This window comes from Pristiophorus japonicus, chromosome 8 (assembly GCF_044704955.1).
Source record: "Pristiophorus japonicus isolate sPriJap1 chromosome 8, sPriJap1.hap1, whole genome shotgun sequence".
In the NCBI taxonomy this organism is placed as follows: Eukaryota; Metazoa; Chordata; class Chondrichthyes; family Pristiophoridae; genus Pristiophorus; species Pristiophorus japonicus.
Window position 1 is genome coordinate 183,471,814 of NC_091984.1, and position 23,587 is coordinate 183,495,400.

At 46.5% G+C, this 23,587-nt stretch overlaps 1 protein-coding gene across 1 annotated transcript in view; it reads right to left on the reverse strand.

Annotated features, from left to right (window-relative positions):
- Positions 1 to 7,094: 7,094 nt before the first annotated feature.
- Positions 7,095 to 23,587, reverse strand: part of LOC139269234 (solute carrier family 2, facilitated glucose transporter member 11-like) — a 54,622-nt gene continuing 38,129 nt past the window's right edge. Inside the window, exons 8-12 of the mRNA XM_070888324.1 lie at positions 19,818 to 19,928; positions 16,852 to 16,953; positions 13,717 to 13,792; positions 12,812 to 12,939; positions 7,095 to 7,256 (exon numbers count right to left, since the gene is read on the reverse strand). Coding sequence (XP_070744425.1) covers positions 7,095 to 7,256; positions 12,812 to 12,939; positions 13,717 to 13,792; positions 16,852 to 16,953; positions 19,818 to 19,928 — 579 coding nt within the window. The remainder of the gene's footprint in view (positions 7,257 to 12,811; positions 12,940 to 13,716; positions 13,793 to 16,851; positions 16,954 to 19,817; positions 19,929 to 23,587) is intronic.

The following is a 23,587-nucleotide window of genomic DNA, read 5'->3' on the forward strand; positions in this document are numbered from 1 at the left end:
CCGCGGCAAGACCTCGGCGTTTGGAATAGGATCACGGACACAAAACAAGGGCAAGGAACCCTAGGGAGGATTGGTTAAGTCTCAGGTCGGCTAAGGTTGTCGAAGTATTTCTCAAAGGTGGCTAGAGAGACCAGAAGAGAAACAACCTCAGAAAGGCAGGAGTAGCCTCGGGTCGATTAGGGTAGCCACCGAGAAAGTCGCAGGTAGTCTGCAAAGGGGTCTCTAGGGCGACTAGGACTAGAGTAATCTCAGTTGACTAGGGTAGTCACACAGAAAAGTCAGTAGTAGTCACGGGTAATCTGCGAAGGGGTCTCAGGGAGGCCAAGGGTGATCTCAAGGGTGACTAGGGGACCAGGAGAGAAACAGTCTCTGACAGGCCGGAGTAGTCTCGGGTCGACTAGGGTAGCCACAGAGAGAAGCCTGAGTAACAGTAACCGCAAGTCACTGTGAGGTGGTCTCAGGAGGCCAAGGTAGTCAGGGGAAATTTCTCAGCCAGAGGCACTAGAAATGGACTCACTGCAGCAAAATGCGGTCGAGCCCGTGGCTAAGAGCAGTCATAGGAAGTCCATGGGGGCTAAGGTAGCTGCATATATATGCAACAAACTGGACATTTCAGAGCCATGGGCGTGGACATGTTGCACTCTGGGGATCTGCAGAAAAAAGCGGCAGAATGGACAGTCAGTAGTAACCACAAAGGGTCAAAAGAGAAGGCGATTTGGCTCATGTGCCTGCAAAAGCAGACACAACTATTAAGAGAAAATGTAGGACAGCTGGAGGAGGAGAATTAAAAAGTTAAGAGGCGAGATAGAAACATAGAAAATAGAAAGAAAGGCAGGACCAGGGTATGAAGGAAGAAATGGTGCATAATCACTTCGAGTATTTGCAGTGCCAGGTGACCAAGTGTAAAAAGCAGCAACAAACCCTACAACGAACAAAGTGAAAGGCACTTAGAATCTGCCAAAGAGTCAGAAGAACAGCTCAGGAAAATCAAGATAGCGGAGAAACAGAGTTACGAGAGGGCAGATCATGGACCTTGTAAGGGAAAGATCCGCCAGCTAACGGCAGAGTTAGACGGGGCCAGAGGGATGGTTTGTCTCATGGCACCAGGAACAAGCGAGGAAGGTTGGGATCCAGAGGGGAAAGAGTCAGATGATAGGCCCGAATATAGCGAGCATCGGCCAGCTTCTGAGGCACCAGGACCCCCGAAACCGATGTGTCCCTTGAGACAGCAGAAATTCGGCCCACCCCCACCAAATAGTGGTCCGGCACAATTACAGAGCGACTATGTGATCCCATACATGCTGCTTCAGCTGCAAGAGATGCTGACGGGTGTGGTAAAATTAAAGCAAGGAGGGAATGACTCTGTTCATTTTGCCAATATAGAGCAGATAGGGGGTATAAATAACTTCAGCGAGGAGGAGAAAGTGAAGTTAACACTTCTCTAGCTGGAGGGGAAGCTTTATCGGAGCTTGTCAACAGCCACCATGTTAGGTGGAGGAACCCCACAGGGCGTAAAGGAGGAAATCATGGCAGCCCTAGAGTACAGTCAGGGTAGTCCATTCTGGCAAGTAGATCAATCTAGGCAGCAAGTAACCAAATCACCCGATACGTTTGCAGACAAACTGTGGCCTATTTATTTAAGGGCCACTGGAGAAAATCTGGTACGGGCAGACTTAATAGGGGAACCCAGAAACCATTGGTTGAGAACCATAATGGCTAACAGTTTGCCACAGCTCAGAGCAAAGGTTGAAGCATGGTTTGACCCAGACGATCTCCAGAATACAGAGGCAGGGGTGTTGAGAAGATTAACTTCAGCTTTTAAGTCCAGGCAAGGGGAAGAGGAGAAACTAAAAGGGAAGGTGCATGAAGTAAAAGGAGAGGTTCAGCCAAAGAAAGAATGGAGACAAGAGGGAGGTAATTCGGGTCGATCTAAAGGAGAGTGTTTTAATTGTGGGAGGTTGGGACACTGGAGCAAGGATTATAGGCTCTCTAAAGGAGAGAAGCCAGGGTATGAGGGTGCTGAGGCAGAAAAGGGGCAGAAGAAGGTAGCCGACGACCCAGTACAAATTTTAGTGCCCGCATTACAGCAGGTTATGGGCATGGGTAGAGGAAAACTGGATGCAGCAGTGGGAGAAAGGGGACCCAATGCGTCGGCATCCCCGCTTTGACTTTGCGCCCAGCCAGAATACCTGTGTCCATTCATACATGATGAGTGGGGCAGGCCATGTGTGGATGTGAAGGTGGAAACAGTTAGAGGAAGGTATCTAGTAAGTACAGGAGCCTCTAGCACGGTCCGACCACTTCCCCGTGGTTGAGCGGAGTCCCATTTACACTGGCGGATTTTACGGGTAATGAGCAAGCTGGGGCAGTATCAAAAACCTTAACCATAGAGTTAGGACCTAACCTAATGAAATGGGAGTGCATTTTAATGAAGTGGGAACAGCCCGGTTCGGGAGTTCTCGGGGCCGACTACATGTTGGCACACCACGCCATAGTGGATATGAAAAACAATTGTCTATGGGGAGCAGTTGATGCAGATAGGATGGGGGAGATACTAGTGATTCCCAGGGACAGTACAAAGGCCGCACCTGGACAATGAAGCCGAGAGGGAGTTATGACTTGGAAAGATTAGTCGATAACATTCCGGCCAGGTATCAAGGGTATGTATGGGAGAATATGGATGCATTTGCAACGCACAAGCATGATTGCGGGAGAGTAACTGGGGTAGAGGTGAAGATAGACGGGGATCCGATGACATGACCCTACAGTGGATAGCACGTTACAGGAGGTGGTCACCCCGCAGCTTAAAGGCGTACAGGCAGCGGGGAAGTGGGTGACCACCAGACGTAGTAAGAATGCTAGGCAGGTAGTGCAGGAGTCCCCCCGTGAGTCCATCTCGCTTTCCAACCGATATTCTCTTCTGAGTATCGGTGAGGGTGATGGTGCCTCTGGGGAATACAGCCAGACCCAATTCCAAGGTACCATGGGTGGCTCAGCTGCACAGGGTGGAGGGACGAAGAATAAAAGAGCTCTAGTGATAGGGGATTCTATAGTTAGGGGAACAGACGGCATTTCTGTGGCCGTAGACGTGACTCCAGAATGGTATGGTGCCTCCCTGGTGCCAGGGTCAAAGAGGTCACATTCTGGGGGGAGAGAGTAAACAGCTAGAGGTCGTGGTCCATATCGGGACTAACGACATAGGTAAAAAGAGGAATGAGGTCCTACAGTGAGAATTCAGGGAGCTTGGAAGAAAATTAAAGGGTAGGACCTCAAAAGTAGTAATCTCCGGGTTACTACCAGTGCCACACACTAATGAGTACAAGAATAGAAGGATAGAGAGGTTGAACACGTGGCTGGAGAGTTGGTGTAGGGGGGAGGGCTTTAAATTCTTGAGGCATTGGGACCGTTTCTGGGGGAGGTGGGACCTGAACAAACCGGATGGGTTGCACCTCAAGAGCACCGGGACCAATATCCTCGTGGGGAGTTTTGCTAGTACTGTTCGGGAGACTTTAAACTGGCTTGGCAGGGGGATAGGAATCCGAGAACAAATTCAATTGGGAAGGAAGTAAAGCAGAAAAGTGGATAGCAAGAATTTAGAAAGCAAATCTGTAAGACAGAGGAAGCGAGGGTTAGTAAGTAATCAAGGCGGTCTTCTTGTGCTAAATGGTATATACTTCAATGCAAGGAGTTATAGCGAATAAGGCGGATGAGCTAAGAGCACGGGTAGATACTTGGGAGTATGACATTTATAGCCATTACAGAAACATGGCTGAAAGAGAGGCAGATTTGGCAGATCAATATTCCTGATTGCAGGATTTTTAGACAAGACAGAGAGGGGGTTAAAGGGGGGGGAGGGTTGCGGTACTGATTAAAGAAACTATTACAGCGGTGAGGAGGGATGATATGTTAGAGGGATCATCAAATGAGGCCATATGGGTCGAATTGAAAAATAAAAAAGGGGCGATCACACTGCTGGGCGTGTATTATAGACCCCCAAACAGTGGGAGGGAGATAGAGGAGTAAATATGTAGGCAAATTGCTGTGAAGTCCAAAAGCCATAGGTAGGGATTTTAACTATCCAAATATTGATTGGGACAAATATAGTGTGAAGGGTATAGAGGGTGCAGAATTCTTGAAATGCATTCAAGAGAACTTTTTTAGTCAGCAGTATGTAGCAAGCCCAACACAAGAAGGGGCGGTTTTGGATTTAGTTTTTGGGAATGAAGCTGGGCAGGTTGAAGGGGTATTAGTGGGAGAGCACTTCAGTGCTAGTGACCATAATTCAGTCAGATTCAAGTTGGTTATGGATAAGGGACAGGGATAGGCATGGAATAAAAGTCCTGAATTGGGGAAAAGCTAATTTTGCTAAGTTAAGGAGTGATTTGGCCACAGTGGACTGGAAACAGCTACTTGTGGGTAAATCAGTGTCGGAATAGTGGGAGGCATTCAAGTAGGAAATCCGGAAGGCTCAGGCCAAACATGTGCCCTTAAAGAAAAAGGGTGGGAATAATAACTAGAGCCCCCTGGATGACTAGGGACTTACAGGGGACGATAAAGAGAAAAAGGGACGCTTATGTCCTATACCAACGACTAAATACTATAGAATCTTTAGAGGAATACAGAAAGTTAAGAGGCAAAATTAAAAAGGAATGCTAAGAGATAGCATGAAAAATTCTTGGCTAGTAAAATTAAGGAAAACCCTAAGATGTTCTATAAATATATTAAGAGTAAGAGGGTAATTAAAGAAAGGGTAGGGCCTTTTGGAGACCATGAGGGTAATCTTTGTGTGGAGGCAGAAGATGTTGGGAGGGTTCTTAACGAATACTTTGCATTTGTTTTCACAAAGTAAAGGGGCAATGCAGATACTGCTATTGAGGAGGAGTGTGATATTCTGGATGAAATAAATATAGTGAGTGAGGAAGTATTATGGGGTTTAGCAGTTTTGAAAGTAGATAAGACCCAGGCCCGGATGAAATGCATCCCAGGCTGTTGAGCGAAGTAAAAGAGGAAATAGCAGAGGCCTTGACCACCATTTTCCAGTTTGCTTTGGATTTGGGCATGGTGCCAGAGGATTGGAGGACTGCTAATGTTTAAGAAGGGAGAAAGGGATAGGCTGAGTAATTACAGGCCTGTCAGCCTAACCTCAGTGGTGGGAAAATTATTAGAAAAAGTCCTAAAAGACAGGATAAATCTACATTTGGAAAGGCAAGGATTAATTAGGGACCATCAACACGGATTTGTTAAGGGAAGATCGTGTTTGACTAACCTGATTGAATTTTTTGAGGAGGTAACCAAGAGTGTCGATGACGGTAGTGCGTACGATGTAGTGTATATGGACTTTAGCAAAGCTTTTGATACGGTCCAACCTGGTAGACTGGCCACGAAGGTTAAAGCCCACGGGATACAGGACAAAGTGGCAAGTTGGATCCAAACTAGAGGTAGGAAGCAAAGGGTAATGGTTGATGGATGTTTTTGTGACTGGGGTTCCGCAGGGTTCACTACTTGGTCCCTTGCTTTTGTGGTATATATCAACAATTTAGATTTGAATATAGGGAGTATGATTAAAAAGTTTGCAGATGACACTTAAATTGGCTGTGTGGTTGATAATGAAGAGGAAAGTCATAGGCTGCAGGAGGATATCAATCTGCTGGTCAGGTGGGCAGAGCAGTGGCAAATGGAATTTATTTCAGAGAAGTGTGAGGTAATGCACTTGGGAGGGCTAAAAGGAAAGGGTATACACATTGAGTGGTAGGCCACTTAATAGTGAAGATGAACAAAGGGACCTTGGATTGCTTGTCCACAGATCCCTGAAAGAAGCAGGCCAGGTGGATAAGGTGGTTAAGAAGGCATACGGAATGCTTGCCTTTATTGGCCGGGGCATAGAATATAAGAGCAGGGAGGTTATGCTTAAATTCTATAATACTTTGGTTAGGCCACAGCTGGAATACTGCGTGCAGTTCTGGTCGGCTGTATTATAGGAAGGACTTGATTGCACTAGGCAGGGTGCAGAGGAGATTTACTAGAATGCTGCCTGGAATGGAGAATCTTAGTTATGAGGACAGATCGAATAGGCTGGGTTTGTTCTCATTGGAACAGAGGAGGTTGAGAGGAGACCTCATTGATGTGTACAAATTATTGAGGGGCCTGGACATAGTGGATAGTAAGGGCCTATTTCCATTGGTGGAGGGGTCTATTAAGAGAGGGCATAGTTTTAAGATGGTTGGTGGAAGGTTTCGAGGGGTTTTGAGGGGGGAGGCTTCTTTTATGCAGAGGGTTGTGGGGATCTGGAACTCACTGCCTGGAAGAGTGGTGGATGCACAAACCGGCACCACTTTTAAGAGATGGTTGGATGGGCACTTAAAGTGCTGTAACCTGCAGTGTTACAGACCTAGAGCTGCTAATTGGGATTCGACTAGATAACCTTGTTGGCCGGCGCAGATATAATAGTAAATACTGCAGGGAATCGAATACGGCCAGGGTGATCTCCTGGACTAGTTTTGATCGCCTGGATGGGTCGGAGAGGATTTTTTCCAGATTTTTTTCCCCCTAAATTGGCCTGGATTTGATCTGTTTTTTGCCTCTCCCAGGAGATCACATGGCTTCGGTTGGGGTGGAGTGTAGAATGTTTTAGTGTAAGGGATGTCGCAGTTGTGTGAGGCGGATTGGTTGGGCTGGGTGCTCTTTACCTTTCCGCCATTGTTCATAGGTTTATATGTAACCTTCAGGACTGCTGACCAAGGGCCGTGTGGCTTTGTCGGCCGGCACGGACACGATGGGCCGAAATGACCTCCTTCTGCGCTGTAAATTTCTATATTTTTATGTTTCTACTTGAACATGAAACCCAGAAACAGAATGCAAGAAACTTTGGCGACCGCCAATTGATTGTAACTTTCAGAGTCCCTGCCTCAACAACCCACCCAATTAAACCTACTCTTGCCGTAAGCTCTTAGTGCAGAGAAACAGTCGTTAAACACAAAAACTAGTCCAATCGACAGATCAAAACTGCATGATAATGTTAGGGAAACACAACTGTAACATGAACATTGTGTGCTGATAGCAACATGGTTGGTTTTATGGTCTTTTCATTGTCTTGTTTAGGCTTGTTCTATCTGAGCTTTGAAATTGCGTTTATGAAACTCCTCAGAAATTTCCAGAAAGGTCTTCCCTTTTGTTTCTGGCAGAAAGAATCCAATGAATAAAGTGGTGAGGAAACTAAAGGAAAGGAAAGGCACATAACACAAACTGCCCAGTGCGCCCTGAAAGAGAAAAAAACAGGGTGAGTGCAAACAGAACAGATTTTAAATTTGGTAATGATTCTGCTATTGCCATTTACATCCCCTCTGGACCCATCTTTTGTTTAGTTACTTTTTTCATTACCACCTCCTTTGCACTATCATACCTTTTTACATTTAATCTGTCTGCCTTCTGGCCTATCATAGACCTTCCCTTTTGTTCTTTCATCCCCTTCCCTGCCTCCATACTTGGTTAAAACCTGTTACATCTCTAACTTTTACCAGTTCTGATGAAAGATCATTGACATGAAAAGTTAAGTCCGTTTCTTTCTCCACTGATGCTGCCTGACCTGCTGAGTATTTCCATCATTTTTAGCCCGATGGGGTGGGTTGTAATGTATATGATGTTGTGGCAATAACAGAGACCTGGCTCAAAAAAGGGCAGGATTGGGTACTAAATATTCCTGGATATAAGGTGTTCAGGAAAGATAAGGAAGGAAAGAAAAGAGGTGGGGTGGCAGTTTTGATTAAGGAGAATATTGCAGTGCTGGAGAGATAGGATGTCCTGGAGGGGTCTAAGACATAATCTAATTGGTTAGAGTTAAGTAACAATAGAGCTGTATTCTATAGGCCACTAACAAGTAGGAAAGATAGAGAGGAGCAAATTTGTACAGAAATTACAGAGAGGTGCATGAACTATAGAGTAGTGATAATGGGGGACTTCAATTATCCTCATATAGACTGGGATAGTAATAAGTGTAAAGGGCAGAGAGGGGGAAGAATTTCTGAAGTTTGTTCAGGAGAATTTTCTTGATCTGTACGTTTCTGACAAAAGAGGCATTGCTGGATCTGGTTCTGAGGAACAAGGTGGATCAGGTGCAGCAGGTGTCAATAGGGGAACATTTAGGGAACAGTGATTATAGTATCATAAGATTAGTATCATTTAGATTGGCTATGGAAAAGTACAGGGAGCAATCTAGAGTAAAAGTACATATTTGGAGGATGGCAAATTTCAATGTGTTGATAACGAATCTGGCCCAGCTAAGTTGGAAGCAAAGACTGGCAGACAAAACTGTAATTGAATAATGGGTTGCCTTTAAAGAGAAGATAGTTTGGGTACAGTTGAGGTCCATGACGGGGGAAAGATAGGGCAACCAAAGCCAGAACTTTCTGGATGATGAAAGAGATAGAGAGTAAGTAAGATGAAGCAGAAAAAGGGGGTGTAAGAAAGACATCAGGTTGAGAATACAAGTGAGAACCAAGCTAAATATAGAACATTCAGAAGGGAAGTGAAAAAGGAAATAAGAGGGGCAAAGAGAGAATATGAGAATAGACTGGCAGCTAACATAAAAGGGAATCTAAAAGTCTTCTACAGACATATAAATAGTAAATGGGTAGTAAGAGGAGGGAGTCGGGCCAATTAGGGACCAAAATGGAGACCTATGCATGGAGGCAGAGAGCATGGCTGAGGTATTAATGAGTACTTTACATCTGTCTTTACCAAGGAAGAAGATGCTACCAAAGTCATAGTGAAAGAGGAGATAGTTGAGATGCTAATTGATAGAGAGGGTACTACAAAGGCTAGCTGTACTTAAAGTAGATAAATCACCAGAATAGGATGCTGAGGAAAGTGAGGGTGAAATTTGTGGAGGTACTGGCCATAATCTTCCAATCCTCCTTAGATATGGGGGTTGTGTATCACTTTGCCTGAGGACTGGAGAATTGCAAATGTTATACCCTTGTTCAAATAAAGGTGTAAGGATAAACCCAGTCACTTTAACCTCGGTGGTGGGGAAGCTTTTAGAAAGGATAATCCGGGACAAAATTAACAGTCATTTTGACAAGTGTGGATTAATTAAGGAAAGCCAGCACAGATTTGTTAACGGCAAATCGTGTTTGACTAGCTTGATTGAGTTTTTTGATGAGATAACAGTGAGGCCAAGGCGTTTGATGTGGTGTCCATGGGCTTCCAAAAGGTGTTTGATAAGGTGCCACATAATAGGCTTGCCAGCAAAGTTGAAGCCCATGGAATAAAAGGGACAGTGGCAGCATGGATACAAAACTGGCAAAGTGACAGGAAACAGAGTAGTGGTGAACGGTTGTTTTTCAGACTGGAGGATGGTAAATAGTGGTGTTCCCCAGGGGTTGGTACTAGTAGGACCACTGCTTTGCTTGATATATTTTAATGACTTGGATGTGGGTGTACAGAGCACTATTTCAAAATTTGCAGATGACACAAAACTTGGAAGTATAGTGAACAGTGAGGAGTATAGTGATAGACTTGAAGAGGACATAGACAGGCTGGTGGAATTGGCAGACATGTGGCAGATGAAATTTAACGCAGAAAAGTGCAAAGTGATACATTTTGGTAGGAAGGAGAGACAATATAAACTAAAGGGTACAATTCTAAAGGGGGTGCAGGAACAGAGAGACCTGGGGGCATATGTGCACAAATCATTGAAGGTGGCAGGGCAGATTGAGAAAGTTTCAAAAAGCATACAGGATCCTGAGCTTTATACAGTACAAAAGCAAGGAAGTTATGATGAACCTTCATAAAACACCGGTTTGGCCTCATCTGGAGTATTGTGTCCAATTCTGGCACTGCACTTTAGGAAGAGTGTGACGGCCTTAAAAGAGGGTGCAGAAAAGATTAACAAGAATGGTTTCAAGATGAGGCACTTCAGTTATGTGGATAGACTGGAGAAGCTAGGGTTGTTCTTCTTAGAGCAGAGAAGGCTGAAAGGAGATTTGATAGGGTTATTCAAAATCATGACGGATCTAGACAGAGTAGATAGAGTGAAACTGTTCCCATTGACAGAAGGGTCGAGAGCCAGAGGACACCAGACTTAGTGATTGGCAGCAGAACCAAAGGCGAAATGAGGAAAAGTGTTTTCACACAGCGAGTGGTTATGATCTGGAATGCACTGCCTGAGGATGGTGGAGGCAGATTCAATCATGGCTTTCAAAGGGGAATTGGATAAGTACCTGAAGGGAAAAAAATTGCAGGGCTACGGCAGAGTGAGACTAGCTGAGGTGCTCTCACAGAGAGCCAGCATGGACTCGTCAGACCGAATAGCTGTGCTGTAACCATTCTGTGATTCTATGAACGCACAGCACTGATGTTTGTAGGTCTCGCCAATGCTGCTCTATAGCCTCCTGCTGCTGTATTTTCCCAACTGGGTTAGTGGCCAACAGCAGCGGTAGATGACACTTCCTCTGATATTTTCCCCCCTCCCTCCCACAGACCTGTGCTCAGTAGTTTTGCCAGCAGTGGTTGGACATATTCCTGGAGGTGTCATCACATGACCTCCTGTTCCAACACCCCCCCCCCGCCCCACTCCCGCCATTGGTCGCACAACGTGGCCATACTTGCGGTGCCCCGCCTTCTCACGGAAAATTGGAAAACGAGCTGACTAACTGATTGCATGATTCTTGACCGTCAGTCAAGCAGCCTTTTTACACATGTCCAATATTTTTATAAGGAGTTAACAAAAGTATAAAAAAAAAACACAACTTTTTAAATACCCCATTGATTTTTGCTCCTAGGTTGCTTGCAGCAATGTCCTGGAGATTAGTCTTTAATTCCTTGAGACTCCAGGGCAGTCCTGGAAAGTTGGCATCCCTTGTGCTCAGTAGGCTCAGACCAAGACTGGAAAATCACATGGTGGGAAATGAAAGGTTGGAGACCCCATGCTAGCACTGTGCACGCCAGTGCATCGCTGCTCCAATACAACTGGTACAGCAACCCACCAATGTACACAACATGTGTACACGGGACTATGGGCAGATTGAGAATGCAAGGACTTAATGCAGTGTTACTCTGTAACTGACCTGGGATCCCCAGATTCCATTTCAGTCAATGATACTTTAATGACTCATCCCAGTAGAAATTCATCATTATCCAAGAATGAGGAGAATTCTATCTCCACCCAGGGGTTTTAGGGAGTTTTGGTTGGTTCCAGTTGGTCACTGCCATGGAGCAGACACGGTATAATACATCGGTGCTCCAATGAGCAAGTGAATGTTCACATGATCAGCTATAGATCTCAGCTGTGTCCATGGGCAGGAAGAACGGAACCAAAACCAATCTGGGAGAGATGGCAAATCATCAGTACAATTCACTCTACCACCATGTCCTAGTGGCTGACTGAAGAGCAGAGCTTGTTACATGTGGGTCTCAAGAGACCAAAGACAGGGGGACAGAAAAAATACATTTTAAATGGAGAAGTTATTTAGGGCATTAATAATAACTTTTATTTATATAGCACCTTTAACATAGTAAAACATCCCAAGGGGCTTCACAAGTGTTACGGACAAACAGATGGCTTTGACACCGAGCCGCAGAAGAAATTAAGGCAGATGATCAAAAGCTTGTTTAAAGAGGTAGGTTTTAACAAGCATCTTAAAGGAGGATAGCGAGGCAGAGAGGTTTAAGGAGGGAGTTCCAGAACATAGGGACCAGGCAGCTGAAGGCACGTCCACCGATGGTTGAGCAGTTATAATGAGGGATGTTCAAGAGGCCAGAATTTGAGAAGAGGCAGACATCTTGTGGGATTGTGAGGCTGAAAAAGATTACAGAGATAGGAAGGGGCAAGGCCATGGAGTGATTTGTAAACAAGGATGAGAATTTTGAAATCGAAGCGTTGTTTAACTGGTAGCCAATGTAGGTCAGAAAGCACAGGGTGATGGGTGATCTTGATGGTGCGGGTTAGTACACGGGCTGCTAAGTTTTGGATGACTTCAAGTTTACGTCGTGTGGAAGGCCGGCCAGGAGTGAGTTGGAGTAGTCCAGTCTAGAGGTAACAAAGGCATGAGTGAGGGTTTCAGCAGCAGAAGAGCTGAGGCAGGGGTGGAGGCGGGCAATGTTACGGATGTGGAAAAAGGCAGTTTTAGTTATACCGCGGATATGTGGCTGGAAAATCATTTCTGGGTCAAATATGACAACTAGATTGCAAATAGTCTTGTTTACCCTCAGATTGATGCTAGGGAGAGGGATGGAGTCAATAATTAGGGAACGCAGTTTGGGGACCAAAGATAATGGCTTCAATCTTCCCAATATTTAATTGGAGAAGATTTCTGCTCATCCATTACTGGATGTCGGACAAGCAATCTGACAATTTAGATACCAAGCAGGGGACGAGAGAAGTGGTAGAAAGGTAGAGCTGGGTGTCGTCTGTGTACATGTGGAAACTGACTCCGTGGTTTCGGATGATATCACCAAGGGGCAGCATATAGATGAGAAATAAGAGGGGACCAAGGATAGATCCTTGGGGGACACCAGAGGTAACTATGCAGGAGTGGGATGAGAATCCATTGCTGGAGATGTTCTGGCTACGATTAGATAGATAAGAATGGAACCAGGTGAGTGCAGTCCCACCCAGCTGGACATTGATGGAGAGGCGAAGGAGGAGAATGGAGCGGTCAACTGTATCAAAAGCTGCAGACAGACATTAAAAAGTGGGCTCCGGAAAGGATACACAGTACAACAAAGAGGTGTTTTATCAGAGTGTATTTTATAACACGAGTATAGTCTGTGCCACAATATTAAGTTAAATTTAACCTGCATTCAATATACTTACAATGACGAATGGGAAAGTCATCCCAACGAAAATAAAATTTATCCACAACAGGGAGCCACTGATCACGTAGGCTGCGGGTCGTGCAGTTTGGTCAAAGATCTCCATCGGTATGATCCCAGTTACTCCGGCTAAGGGCAAAGAAATCACAATAGATTTAAAAGTTGGGGTGCACCAGCACACTAGGGTAAATATAGAGGAGATATTTCCACTTGTGGAAAGTCCAAAACGGAGTGGAAGATGCCTGTGCGTAAGTTCTTTTAACGTGGAGTGGTCGTTGCACACCGGCTACCACACGGGCTTAGCTGAGTGAGGTCCTGATCCAGTGGCAAGGGTTCCAAGATGACTGGAGACCAGGCACTGCTATATGGGCTAGTTGCCTGTATCAATGCTATTTGCCTCAACTACTCCATGTGCTAGCAAGTTCCACATTCTAGTCACTTCCCTATTGGATTTATCAGTGACTGTTTTATATTTATGGCCCCTAGTTTTGTGGAGAGTCCAAAACTGGAGGCCATAAATATAAAACAGTCACTGATAAATCCAATAGGGACTACAATGTGGAACTTGCTAGCACATGGAGTAGTTGAGGCAAATAACATAGATACATTAAAGGGGAGGCTGGTTAAATATGTGAGGGAGAAAGGAATAGAAGGATATGCTAATAGGGTTGGATGAAGTAGAGGTTTGTGTGGAGCATAAATACCAGTTTGGCCAAATGGTCTATTTTATGCTGCAAATTCTGCGTAATTTTGAGTTTTGGACAATGCTGAATGCAAACCCCAAGCCTCTCAGTTACCAGGCAAGCACACTAACTCCTCAGGTGCTCGGGAATTCTCAAATGAGGTGGATCTCTGAGGAATTGTTTCTTTCAATAATATAAGAATAATTACTAGCAGTCAGCCTACCTGGACCTAATCCAAAGCTAAAGATGAATGCAAAGATGCAGACCATGCTTAAGTATGGCATCCAGCTGATCTTGTCCTAGGTCAACAGACAGTGTCAGTAATACATGCAGAACTTAGCCCTTCCTCTTACCACTTCCTATTTACAATTAACTATCAATGTCAGCAAGGTTCAGTTGGTAGCGTTCATCTCTGAGTTAGAAGGTTGTGCTTCAAGCACCGCTTCAGGGCAGGAATTACTGAGGGAGTGCTGCAATATCACTCTTGGTACAACAATCCAAGAGTCCATTGAGATAGATTTTAAACGAGCATTGTGGATCAGCCACCTGTTATAGAAATCGCCTGATTTTCATTTCTATTGATGTACTTTTTTGTTACTTTTCTCGCCTGCCCCTATCCAACACCTCCACCAATCACCACCTTCCACTAAACATAAATCACTATCGGCCTTGGATCTCAATGCTCTAAAGTGGATAAAAAGGATTAAATACTGCTCATGGTTGCCTTAATCCATAAATCTTGCAGTTCACCAACATCTGTTCACATAAACATATGGAAAAGCCAAGAACAAGAAAAGGCCAATCAACCTATCAAGCTGGTCCCTTGAGTATTTCAGCTCACCCAGCCTAGTATTCAACATCTTCATTAACATCTTCCATACCACTGCATCACTGGTAGGTTACTATAAATGTTTACCAACCTTTGAGTAAAGGCCTTTTTTACCCAAGTGCCCAACAAATTGATTAGGCCTTCTGATTGTACTCATGAACTCACTCTCCTACTGACTAGCAATAAATATAAAGAAAGACATGCATTTATATAATGCCTTTCACAAACTCAGGACGTCCCAAACGCTTTACAGCCAATGAGGTACTTTTGAAGTGTTGTCGCTGTTGTAATGTAGAAACATTACACCCATTGAACTTCCAGGCAATATGTCCAGGCTCACTTTTGAGCACCTGTTTCTCTGTCACTTAGTTCTGCATAGACAACAACCACTGACTCCTTTCTTGTTCTCTCCACTGGTCCTTCTCCTCTACATTTAAAATCTTGGCATCTGGGACACTAATCACTGACTTATTAACTTTATCCCTGCCACAAAATGAAGTGTCTATGAATCTCCAGCACCACAACCCCCCTTTTCCTCCACGCTGCTCTTGTGCTTGTTCCAACACCATTAAGATTCCTCTTCACTTCCACCCTTTCCTATGTATCTTTCCCCAATGGTATCCTATTTGTTACTTACACTTCTTGTGCTGCTCCTCTATTCTAACAAGGTTACTTACTACCCGTTGCAAATGTAATACACTTTTCTTTTGTCTATATTTATCCATTACTGCTTTCCCAATGTTCCCATTTTTGCCTCTTGCCCAGCCTAAGCTGTTTCTCTTTACTTGCCTTATACCTGCTTCTTATTGTATATGATCTTAACCACCATGAACCTGCATCATTCACCAATCTCGACAAGCACTTCTACCCTAGTATCTAATTCTACTGTCCTTTACTTCATCTCCATGAGTAGCAAACAACATTCACAGCAGCACTCTGCCTGAACACCTCTGCTGCCGACAATGTACCTATTCACACAAACTACTGTTCTCACACCCATCTCTTTCTGTTATACTCTTTAAAATCTTTTCAAAAGATTGATAAAAATGCACCACTGTTCAATAAGTTTTAAACCACCAAATCTACAACTTGTTTACAACTTGCCTTAATATTCTTTCACTAACCTTTATTATTCTATACTTTTAACCAATATAAACCAGGAAAAAAAATCCCACACCCAAACTACATTGTGCAGTTAAAGAGGGGGACGCTAAGAGTAAAAGAATAGAAAATAATGGGATGCCAACTGTAACTCTGGAAGGAGTCCACCAAAATATCAGCAAACTCTGCCAGGACCTGGATATACAGGTGCAGCGTCGAGAATCCGTAACCCTTGGGACCGAGGCCGTTCCGGATTCCGGGCTTTTCTGGACTTCTGATCGTCTTTCTGACATCACGAACCCGAGCCCAGGTTTGGGTATTTCTGGATTTCAGAACATCAGAAAGGGGAGGGCCCCGCCGAGGAGCTGTTCCGGCCGGCTGACCCCGTCGAGTAGATCGTTGGGCGGGGCCCCGCCAAGGAGGAGCTGTATGGGCCGGCCGGCCCCATCACGGAGGAGGTGTTTGGGCCGGCGAGGCCCCGAGGTAAAGGCAGCCGGGACGCGGCCAGCAGGGCGAGGTAAGGGCAGCGGTGGCAAGTGGGACGAGGCGTGCGTCGGCAAATCCCGAGGTCGGTGGTTTCGGATTCTGGAACATTTTACGGATTCCGGATGAACCCGCCACTTATCGGTCCGGATTCTGGAACATTCCGGAACTCTTGTACCTGTACCTGCTGCACCTGTACTGGGACCTGGCCTTGCATGGGGGTGGGGGCAGGTCGGGGACTTCAGCTGGACCTTGTAAGGGGTGGAGCTTCAGCCTGCCTCTTATGAGGCTGATGACATAGAGTAGGCAGGCCCAGTTGTGGGTATTCCCATGGCTGGAAGTTCTCACAGCCCGGGCCTGAGATACACCATATTGTGGATCATCAACCAATACGTCCAGAAGGAGGAGATGTGCTGTGTCATTTTTGTAGTTTCTCCCTCGGCAAAAGTACTGGTGGGGGAATAGTAGCATATTTCTGGGAACCCCCCCCCCCCCCCCAACATCCTCACCCTGGCATAGCCAGGAATGCTCAAATCTTGTGGCCTCCTGGCCTCCTGGGGCAGGTGTGTGTCTGAGATGCAGCTGTGCACAATGGTCCCATGTTATTTGGCTGCCCTCCACATCACCCCACATACTCGAGGTGCACCAGAAGGCTCAATCCCAAAGTAAATGAGCGTACCGTGGCTCGTGGAACATCTGCCTCTACAAATACAGCAGGAAATAAGGGCAACTCTCTGCTGCCGCATACTCTCAAAAATATTACTCCCCTCCATTGAAAGTCCCGACACACATGTTGCTTCCACAATCTTGAAACGTTTACAATGAGCCCACCATATACAAAGACCGTAAATGTACATGTTCCTGGATGTGGGAATCACTTTCTCAGAATGCACTCATTCCAATCTAACTCCCTTTTTTAACTGTGAGAAAAAGGCTGTGACTTACCTGAAGAGTCAATGAGATGGTGAACAATATTGCCCAAACAATCATCGAAATGTAACCTCCCATAAGTAGCATTCTACGCCCAAGCTGCTCAATATATAGGTGCTAATGGAGAAAATCACTGTTGGGACATGTTGATTAGTCACATCTCATTCTACAGCCGATCCCAGTGAAAGCAATAAACAATCCCGGGTCTGCTACAGCACATTGCAAATCTGTCAGAAACTCCTACATTGTCCAGACAATAGCAGAGCACAGAGCTCAGCATAAACCCCATCTCATGCTGCAGCCCAGCCCCGCTTCTGAAGCTTATTGCGATTTACAATTTTGTTTCATCATTTTCAGCCAGTCTGGGCGATCTACTCAACTTTTGGTTACAGCCTGACCTAGTTCAGTAATTCATTAATTGCCTGTCTTGGGATAGTAATCCAATCACTGGGCAACCCAGTACAGTAATCCAATCACAGGCCACCCAGCACACTAGGCCAATTACTGGCCAACCCAACGCAGCAGTCCAGTCACTGGCCAACCCAACGCAGCAGTCCAGTCACTGGCCAACCCAACGCAGCAATCCAGTCACTGGCCAACCCAACGCAGCAGTCCAGTCACTGGCCAACCCAACGCAGCAGTCCAGTCACTGGCCAACCCAACGCAGCAGTCCAGTCACTGGCCAACCCAACGCAGCAGTCCAGTCACTGGCCAACCCAACGCAGCAGTCCAGTCACTGGCCAACCCAACGCAGCAGTCCAGTCACTGGCCAACCCAACGCAGCAGTCCAGTCACGGGCCAACCCAGCGCAGCAGTCCAGTCACTGGCCAACCCAACGCAGCAGTCCAGTCACTGGCCAACCCAGCGCAGCAGTCCAGTCACTGGCCAACCCAGCGCAGCAGTCCAGTCACTGGCCAACCCAGCGCAGCAGTCCAGTCACTGGCCAACCCAGCGCAGCAGTCCAGTCACTGGCCAACCCAGCGCAGCAGTCCAGTCACTGGCCAACCCAGCGCAGCAGTCCAGTCACTGGCCAACCCAGCGCAGCAGTCCAGTCACTGGCCAACCCAGCGCAGCAGTCCAGTCACTGGCCAGCCCAGCGCAGCAGTCCAGTCACTGGCCAACCCAGCGCAGCAGTCCAGTCACTGGCCAACCCAGCGCAGCAGTCCAGTCACTGGCCAACCCAGCGCAGCAGTCCAGTCACTGGCCAACCCAGCGCAGCAGTCCAGTCACTGGCCAACCCAGCGCAGCAGTCCAGTCACTGGCCAGCCCAACGCAGCAGTCCAGTCACTGGCCAACCCAGCGCAGCAGTCCAGTCACTGGCCAGCCCAACGCAGCAGTCCAGTCACTGGCCAGCCCAACGCAGCAGTCCAGTCACTGGCCAGCCCAACGCAACAGTCCAGTCACTGACCAACCCAACGCAGCAGTCCAGTCACTGGCCAATCCAACGCAGCAGTCCAGTCACTGGCCAACCCAACGCAGCAGTCCAGTCACTGGCCAACCCAGCGCAGCAGTCCAGTCACTGGCCAACCCAGCGCAGCAGTCCAGTCACTGGCCAACCCAACGCAGCAGTCCAGTCACTGGCCAACCCAACGCAGCAGTCCAGTCACTGGCCAACCCAACGCAGCAGTCCAGTCACTGGCCAACCCAGTACAGGCGGGCGGAGAATGATGACAAAGTTTTGAGGGCAGCTGAATCTGAGAAGGTGGTAGGAAAAGCCAACTCCAATGGCACCCTCTTCCTGACAAAATGCTTAGAACACGGCCTTGTCATAACTAATACCCTGTTCCGTCAGAAGGACAAATATAAAGCTTCATGACAACACCCTCGCTCCAAGCAGTGGCATCTGCTAGACTACGTCATCGTCCGAGTGAGGGACCGCAAAGACGTGCGCATCATCCGCACCATGACAGCAGCTTACAACTGCTGGACGGACCACCACCTAATTCGCTCTGTCATCACCATCAACATTGCACCAGAACAGCAACGACAAAAGAAACAATGCCGCAGGAAAATCAATGCCGATGCACTCAAGATCCTGCTAAGAAAGCCCTATTCAGCGAGCGCCTTGCTACCAACCTGACGACGCCCAATGACCCAGAGACGCAGAGTGTCCACAGTGCCTGGTCAACTCTCAAGGCTTCCATAAAGACCACCTGCAAAGAGACGCTCGGTCACTCGACCAGGAAACACCAAGACTAGTTCAACGAGAATGACCAGGAGATCCAGGAGCTAATACGCCGCAATCGCAAGGCATTCTTGGACTGGAAACAGCAACACAACTCGAGGGCAAGAAAGCAGCTCAAAGATCGAAGGGTGATAAAACACCCAGTAAAGTTCAATCAAGAATTAGACAATGAAAGAAAATGCTTTAAAAAGAGATACACTGTTTCACTCAGCAGGAACTTTTGTCTACCTTCAAGGCAAGGTAATGTGAACAGGCTTGGATAAGCCACGCTTCTGATTGCCGCGAAGTTCTCAACAGATAGGTTTTTGACGTAAGGCTAATGTGTACTGCTCGGTATGAAGTTTTAAGATGAATGTTTTGAAACAGTAATAAATGAAGTTAGTTGTCAAACATATTACTATGTCTAGCTTTTTGAATCTGTTAAAAGGATGGGGAAGGAATTATCCAACACCCAGTGTGTTATCCTGTATGTACCTAGACTATGTGTTATCCTTCAGATAACATCCTTCAGCCTGTGCATAACATGCTTCAGGCTGTGCATTTTCCTTTTGACACTGAGAAGGGAAGGGTAACTGAGTAATTTTAAGTTGTTACTAGATACACTGACTAAACATATGCCATAAAAAAAGATGGTGAGACAATCTGACACTGGAGCAGTCCTGCTCTCCTGCAATTCATGTGGGAAAAGAAGGGAGTTAGGATAAAATAAATGAATAATAATCAAGTAAATATAACAAATAAATCACGAGAGAAATTGTTTCACGGTGAAACAAAGGAGAATTAAAACAATACGTACACTTATTAATGAGGAGCTCAGCTCACAGCAGCCAGTTCCAAGTGTGGCAAACTGGATCTTTTCAATGGGAATTCCTGCAGTACAAAACACATACACAGCGTAGAAATATGTCTGGTGGAGAAAAGAGGCATTAAACTCACGTCAACGAAATAGACATGGGGCCAAAAATTCGATTGCATCGCGCCCGTTGTTTGGGCGTTACGGGTGCCGTTTTGGGCCAAAGATAGAGGCCAAACCACGCGCGTGCACTCATGGTGCGGACTGCGCCGAATGTCATCTAGGTGAGGGTGTTGGCATCGGCGCTGGGAACAAGTGCCAGAAGTATGTAGAGCAGGCAGATCGTGAGATCAATCAGCGTGCAACGCTAATTTGACGTCAGCACTGCCATTTTCGTCCTCAATGCTGGAGCTAACGCCCTCTCTTGACCTCCCACATGCGTTCAGCAGCTGCAAGGACCAATGATATTTAAAAGATCATCAAAGTCTCAGCTGAATTGCTAATTAATTTCTACTGGCTCTGTGTAAGTTTGTGGAAGTGTTTGAAACTTTCCAGAGTTTTTTAAAGTTGATGAGATGACGGCGGAGAAGGCCATACTTCTGACTTCAAGGGTCTGGTCAGACCACTTGCTCCCAAGTCATGAGTGCTCTAATTGTCATCCCCTTGGTCTGCAGCATGATAGGGAGATGTAGCAGAGACAGTGAAGAAGAGGACACGCTGCTCACAGAGGACAGAGGAGGAGGGGCAGATGGGCTCTCAGCAGGAGGCCTTACCTACCTACGGTCTTACGAGAGCAATTCTATTACCTCAACTTAAGCCAGGAGCAGTGTGTGAGGCATCTGCCCTTTACGAAGGAGGTACTCGCAGAACTCTGCCACTGCTTGCCTCACAACAGGGCAAGGGCAGCGCTGCCAGTGACTGTGACCATGACCCTGAATTTCTTCACATCAGGATCCTTGAAGGCTGGAGCAGGCAACTTCTGTAACGTCTCCCAGTTCACTGTTCTCTGCTGTTTACAAAAGGTGACAGACACTCTTTATGCTGGAAGAGGAGACTTCACTGGCTTCTCTCTGACAGAGAGAAGCAGGTGGAGCATGCATGTGACTTTGCCAGGACTGCGGGCTTCCCCATGGTGCTTTGAGCCAGTGACTGCATGCACGTGGCTTTACAGGAACCACATCTAAATGCTGAGATGTACAACAACCGCAAAGGTTATTACTTGCTGAATGTGTAGTTAATGTGCCTCCATGTTCAGCACATCATGATGGTGAATGCCCGGTATCGTGGCAGCAGTCACCATGGTCGCCTGTCCGCTGTTCCCTCAGTCTTTGAGCCATCACGTCAAGCCAGAGACTGGCTACCGGGCAACAAGGGCTATCTACCGACCACCTCACTCATGCTGCTGCTCCGCAACCCAACCACACATGGGAAGTGGCTCGAGTGGAGCATAAACACCGGTATGAAATGGTTGAGCAAATGGCCTGTTTCTGTGTAATTCTAAGCATACGTACAATGAAAGCCATGCTGCCACATGGAATCTGATAGAGCAGACCATTGGCTTCTGCTGCCTCGATCGCTCTGGAGGAGCCGTGCGGTACTCTCGAGAGCACGTCTCAAGATTCGTTGTGGTCTGCTGCAATGTTCCCTTTAATTTGTTTACAGTGTGCGGCCCATTCAAACGCCCGCACATGCATGGTTTTTTCTATTTAAAAGCTGGCGTGCCGGTTGCCTGGGAGCTACAGACAGGTTAATGGGAACGTTGGTCTGTTGTATGCTCCGCAACCTCACCATCACGAGGACACAGCCTTTGCCACCAGGCATACAACGATAAGCTGAGGAGGAAGAGGAGGAAGCGGAAGGGAAGAAGCAACCCAGACAGTCCCTTTCTGCCCGAGCTGTCCATGATTAACACATCTGACTGAGGTAACACAACCACAAGTCCCCATTCAACAATAGTCCCACACCTTACCTACCTTCTGTTACTGACCATCACAACTTCCACTTGGCGACAATGCTGAAATGAAAGCCACAACAACAACTTGTATTTATACAGCGCATTTAACATAGTAAAACGTCCCAAGGTGCTTCACAGGTGTATTCTGAGACAAAAACTTGAAACCGAGCCACATAAGGAGAAATTGGGGCAGGTGCTCAAAGAGGTAGGTTTTAAAGAGCTTCTTAAAGGAGGAAAGAAAGGCAGAGAGATTTAGGGAGGGAATTCCAGAGCTTGGGGCCTAGGCAACCGAAGGCACGGCCACCAGTGGTCGAGTGATTATAATCAGTGATGCTCAGGAATGCAGAATTAGAGGAGGGCAGATAGCTTGGTGCGAGTTAGCACAAGGGCAGCCAAGTATTGGATGACCCCAAGTTTACGTAGGGTAGAATGTGAGGGGCCAGCCAGGAGTATGTTTAGAATAGTCAAGTCTGGAGGTAACAAAGGGATTGATGAGCGTTTCAGCAGCGCATGACTGAGGCAAGGGCAGAGACAGGCGATGTTACGGAAGTGGAAATAGGTGGTCTTAGTTATGCTGTGGATATATGGTCTGAAGCTCATTTCAGGGTCAATTATAATGCCACGGTTGCGAACAGTCTGGTTCAGCCTCAGACAGGAGTTGGGGAGAGGGATGAAGTCAGTGGCTAGGGAACGGAGCTTGTGGCGGGGAACGAAAACAATGGCTTCGGTCTTCCCAATATTTAATTGGAGTAAATTTCTGCTCAATCCAGAACTGGATGTCAGACAAGCAGTCTGACAATTTGGAGACCGTGGAGGGGTCGAGAGAAGTGATAGTGAGGTAGAGCTGGGTGTGGTCAGCGCACAGGTGCAAACTGATGCTGTGTTTTCATGATGTTGCCAAGGGGCAACATATAAATGAGAAATCATAGGGGGCCAAGGATAGATTCTTAGGGGACACAAGAGGTAACGATGCGGGAATGGGAAAATAAGCCATTGAAGGTGATTCTCTTGCTGATTAGACAGATAACAATGGAACCAGGCGAGTGCAGTCCCAGTCAGCTGGACGACGGGGGAGAATGTTGGAGGAGGATGGAGTGGTCAACCGTGTCAAAGGCAGCAGATAAGTTGAGAAGGACCTGATGGCTTGTATCCTAGGGTCTTAAGAGAAGTAATGGCAGGGATAGTGGATGCATTGGTTGTAATTTATCAAAATTCTCTGGATTCTGGGGAGGTCCCAGCAGATTGAAAAACTGCAAATGTAATGCCCCTATTTAAAAAAGGAGTCAGACAAAAAGCAGGAGACTATAGACCAGTTAGCCTAACATCTGTGGTTGGGAAAATGTTGGAGTCCATTATTAAAGAAGCAGTAGCAGGACATTTGGAAAAGCATAATTCAGTCAGGTAGAGTCAGCATGGATTTATGAAGGGGAAGTCATGTTTGACAAATTTGCTGGAATTCTTTGAGGATGTAACGAACAGGGTGGATAAAGGGGAACCAGTGGATGTGGTGTATTTGGACTTCCAGAAGGCATTTGACAAGGTGCCACATAAAGGGTTACTGCACAAGATAAAAGTTCATGGGGTTGGGGGTAATATATTAGCATGGATAGTGGATTGGCTAACAGAGAGTCGGGATAAATGATTCATTCTCGGGTTGGCAATCAGTAACTAGTGGGGTGCCATAGGGATCAGTGCTGGGACGCCAACTATTTACAATCTATATTAACGACTTGGAAGTAATGTAGCCAAGTTTGCTGATGATACAAAGATGGGAGGAAAAGCAATGTGTGAGGAGGACACAAAAGATTTGCAAAAGCAC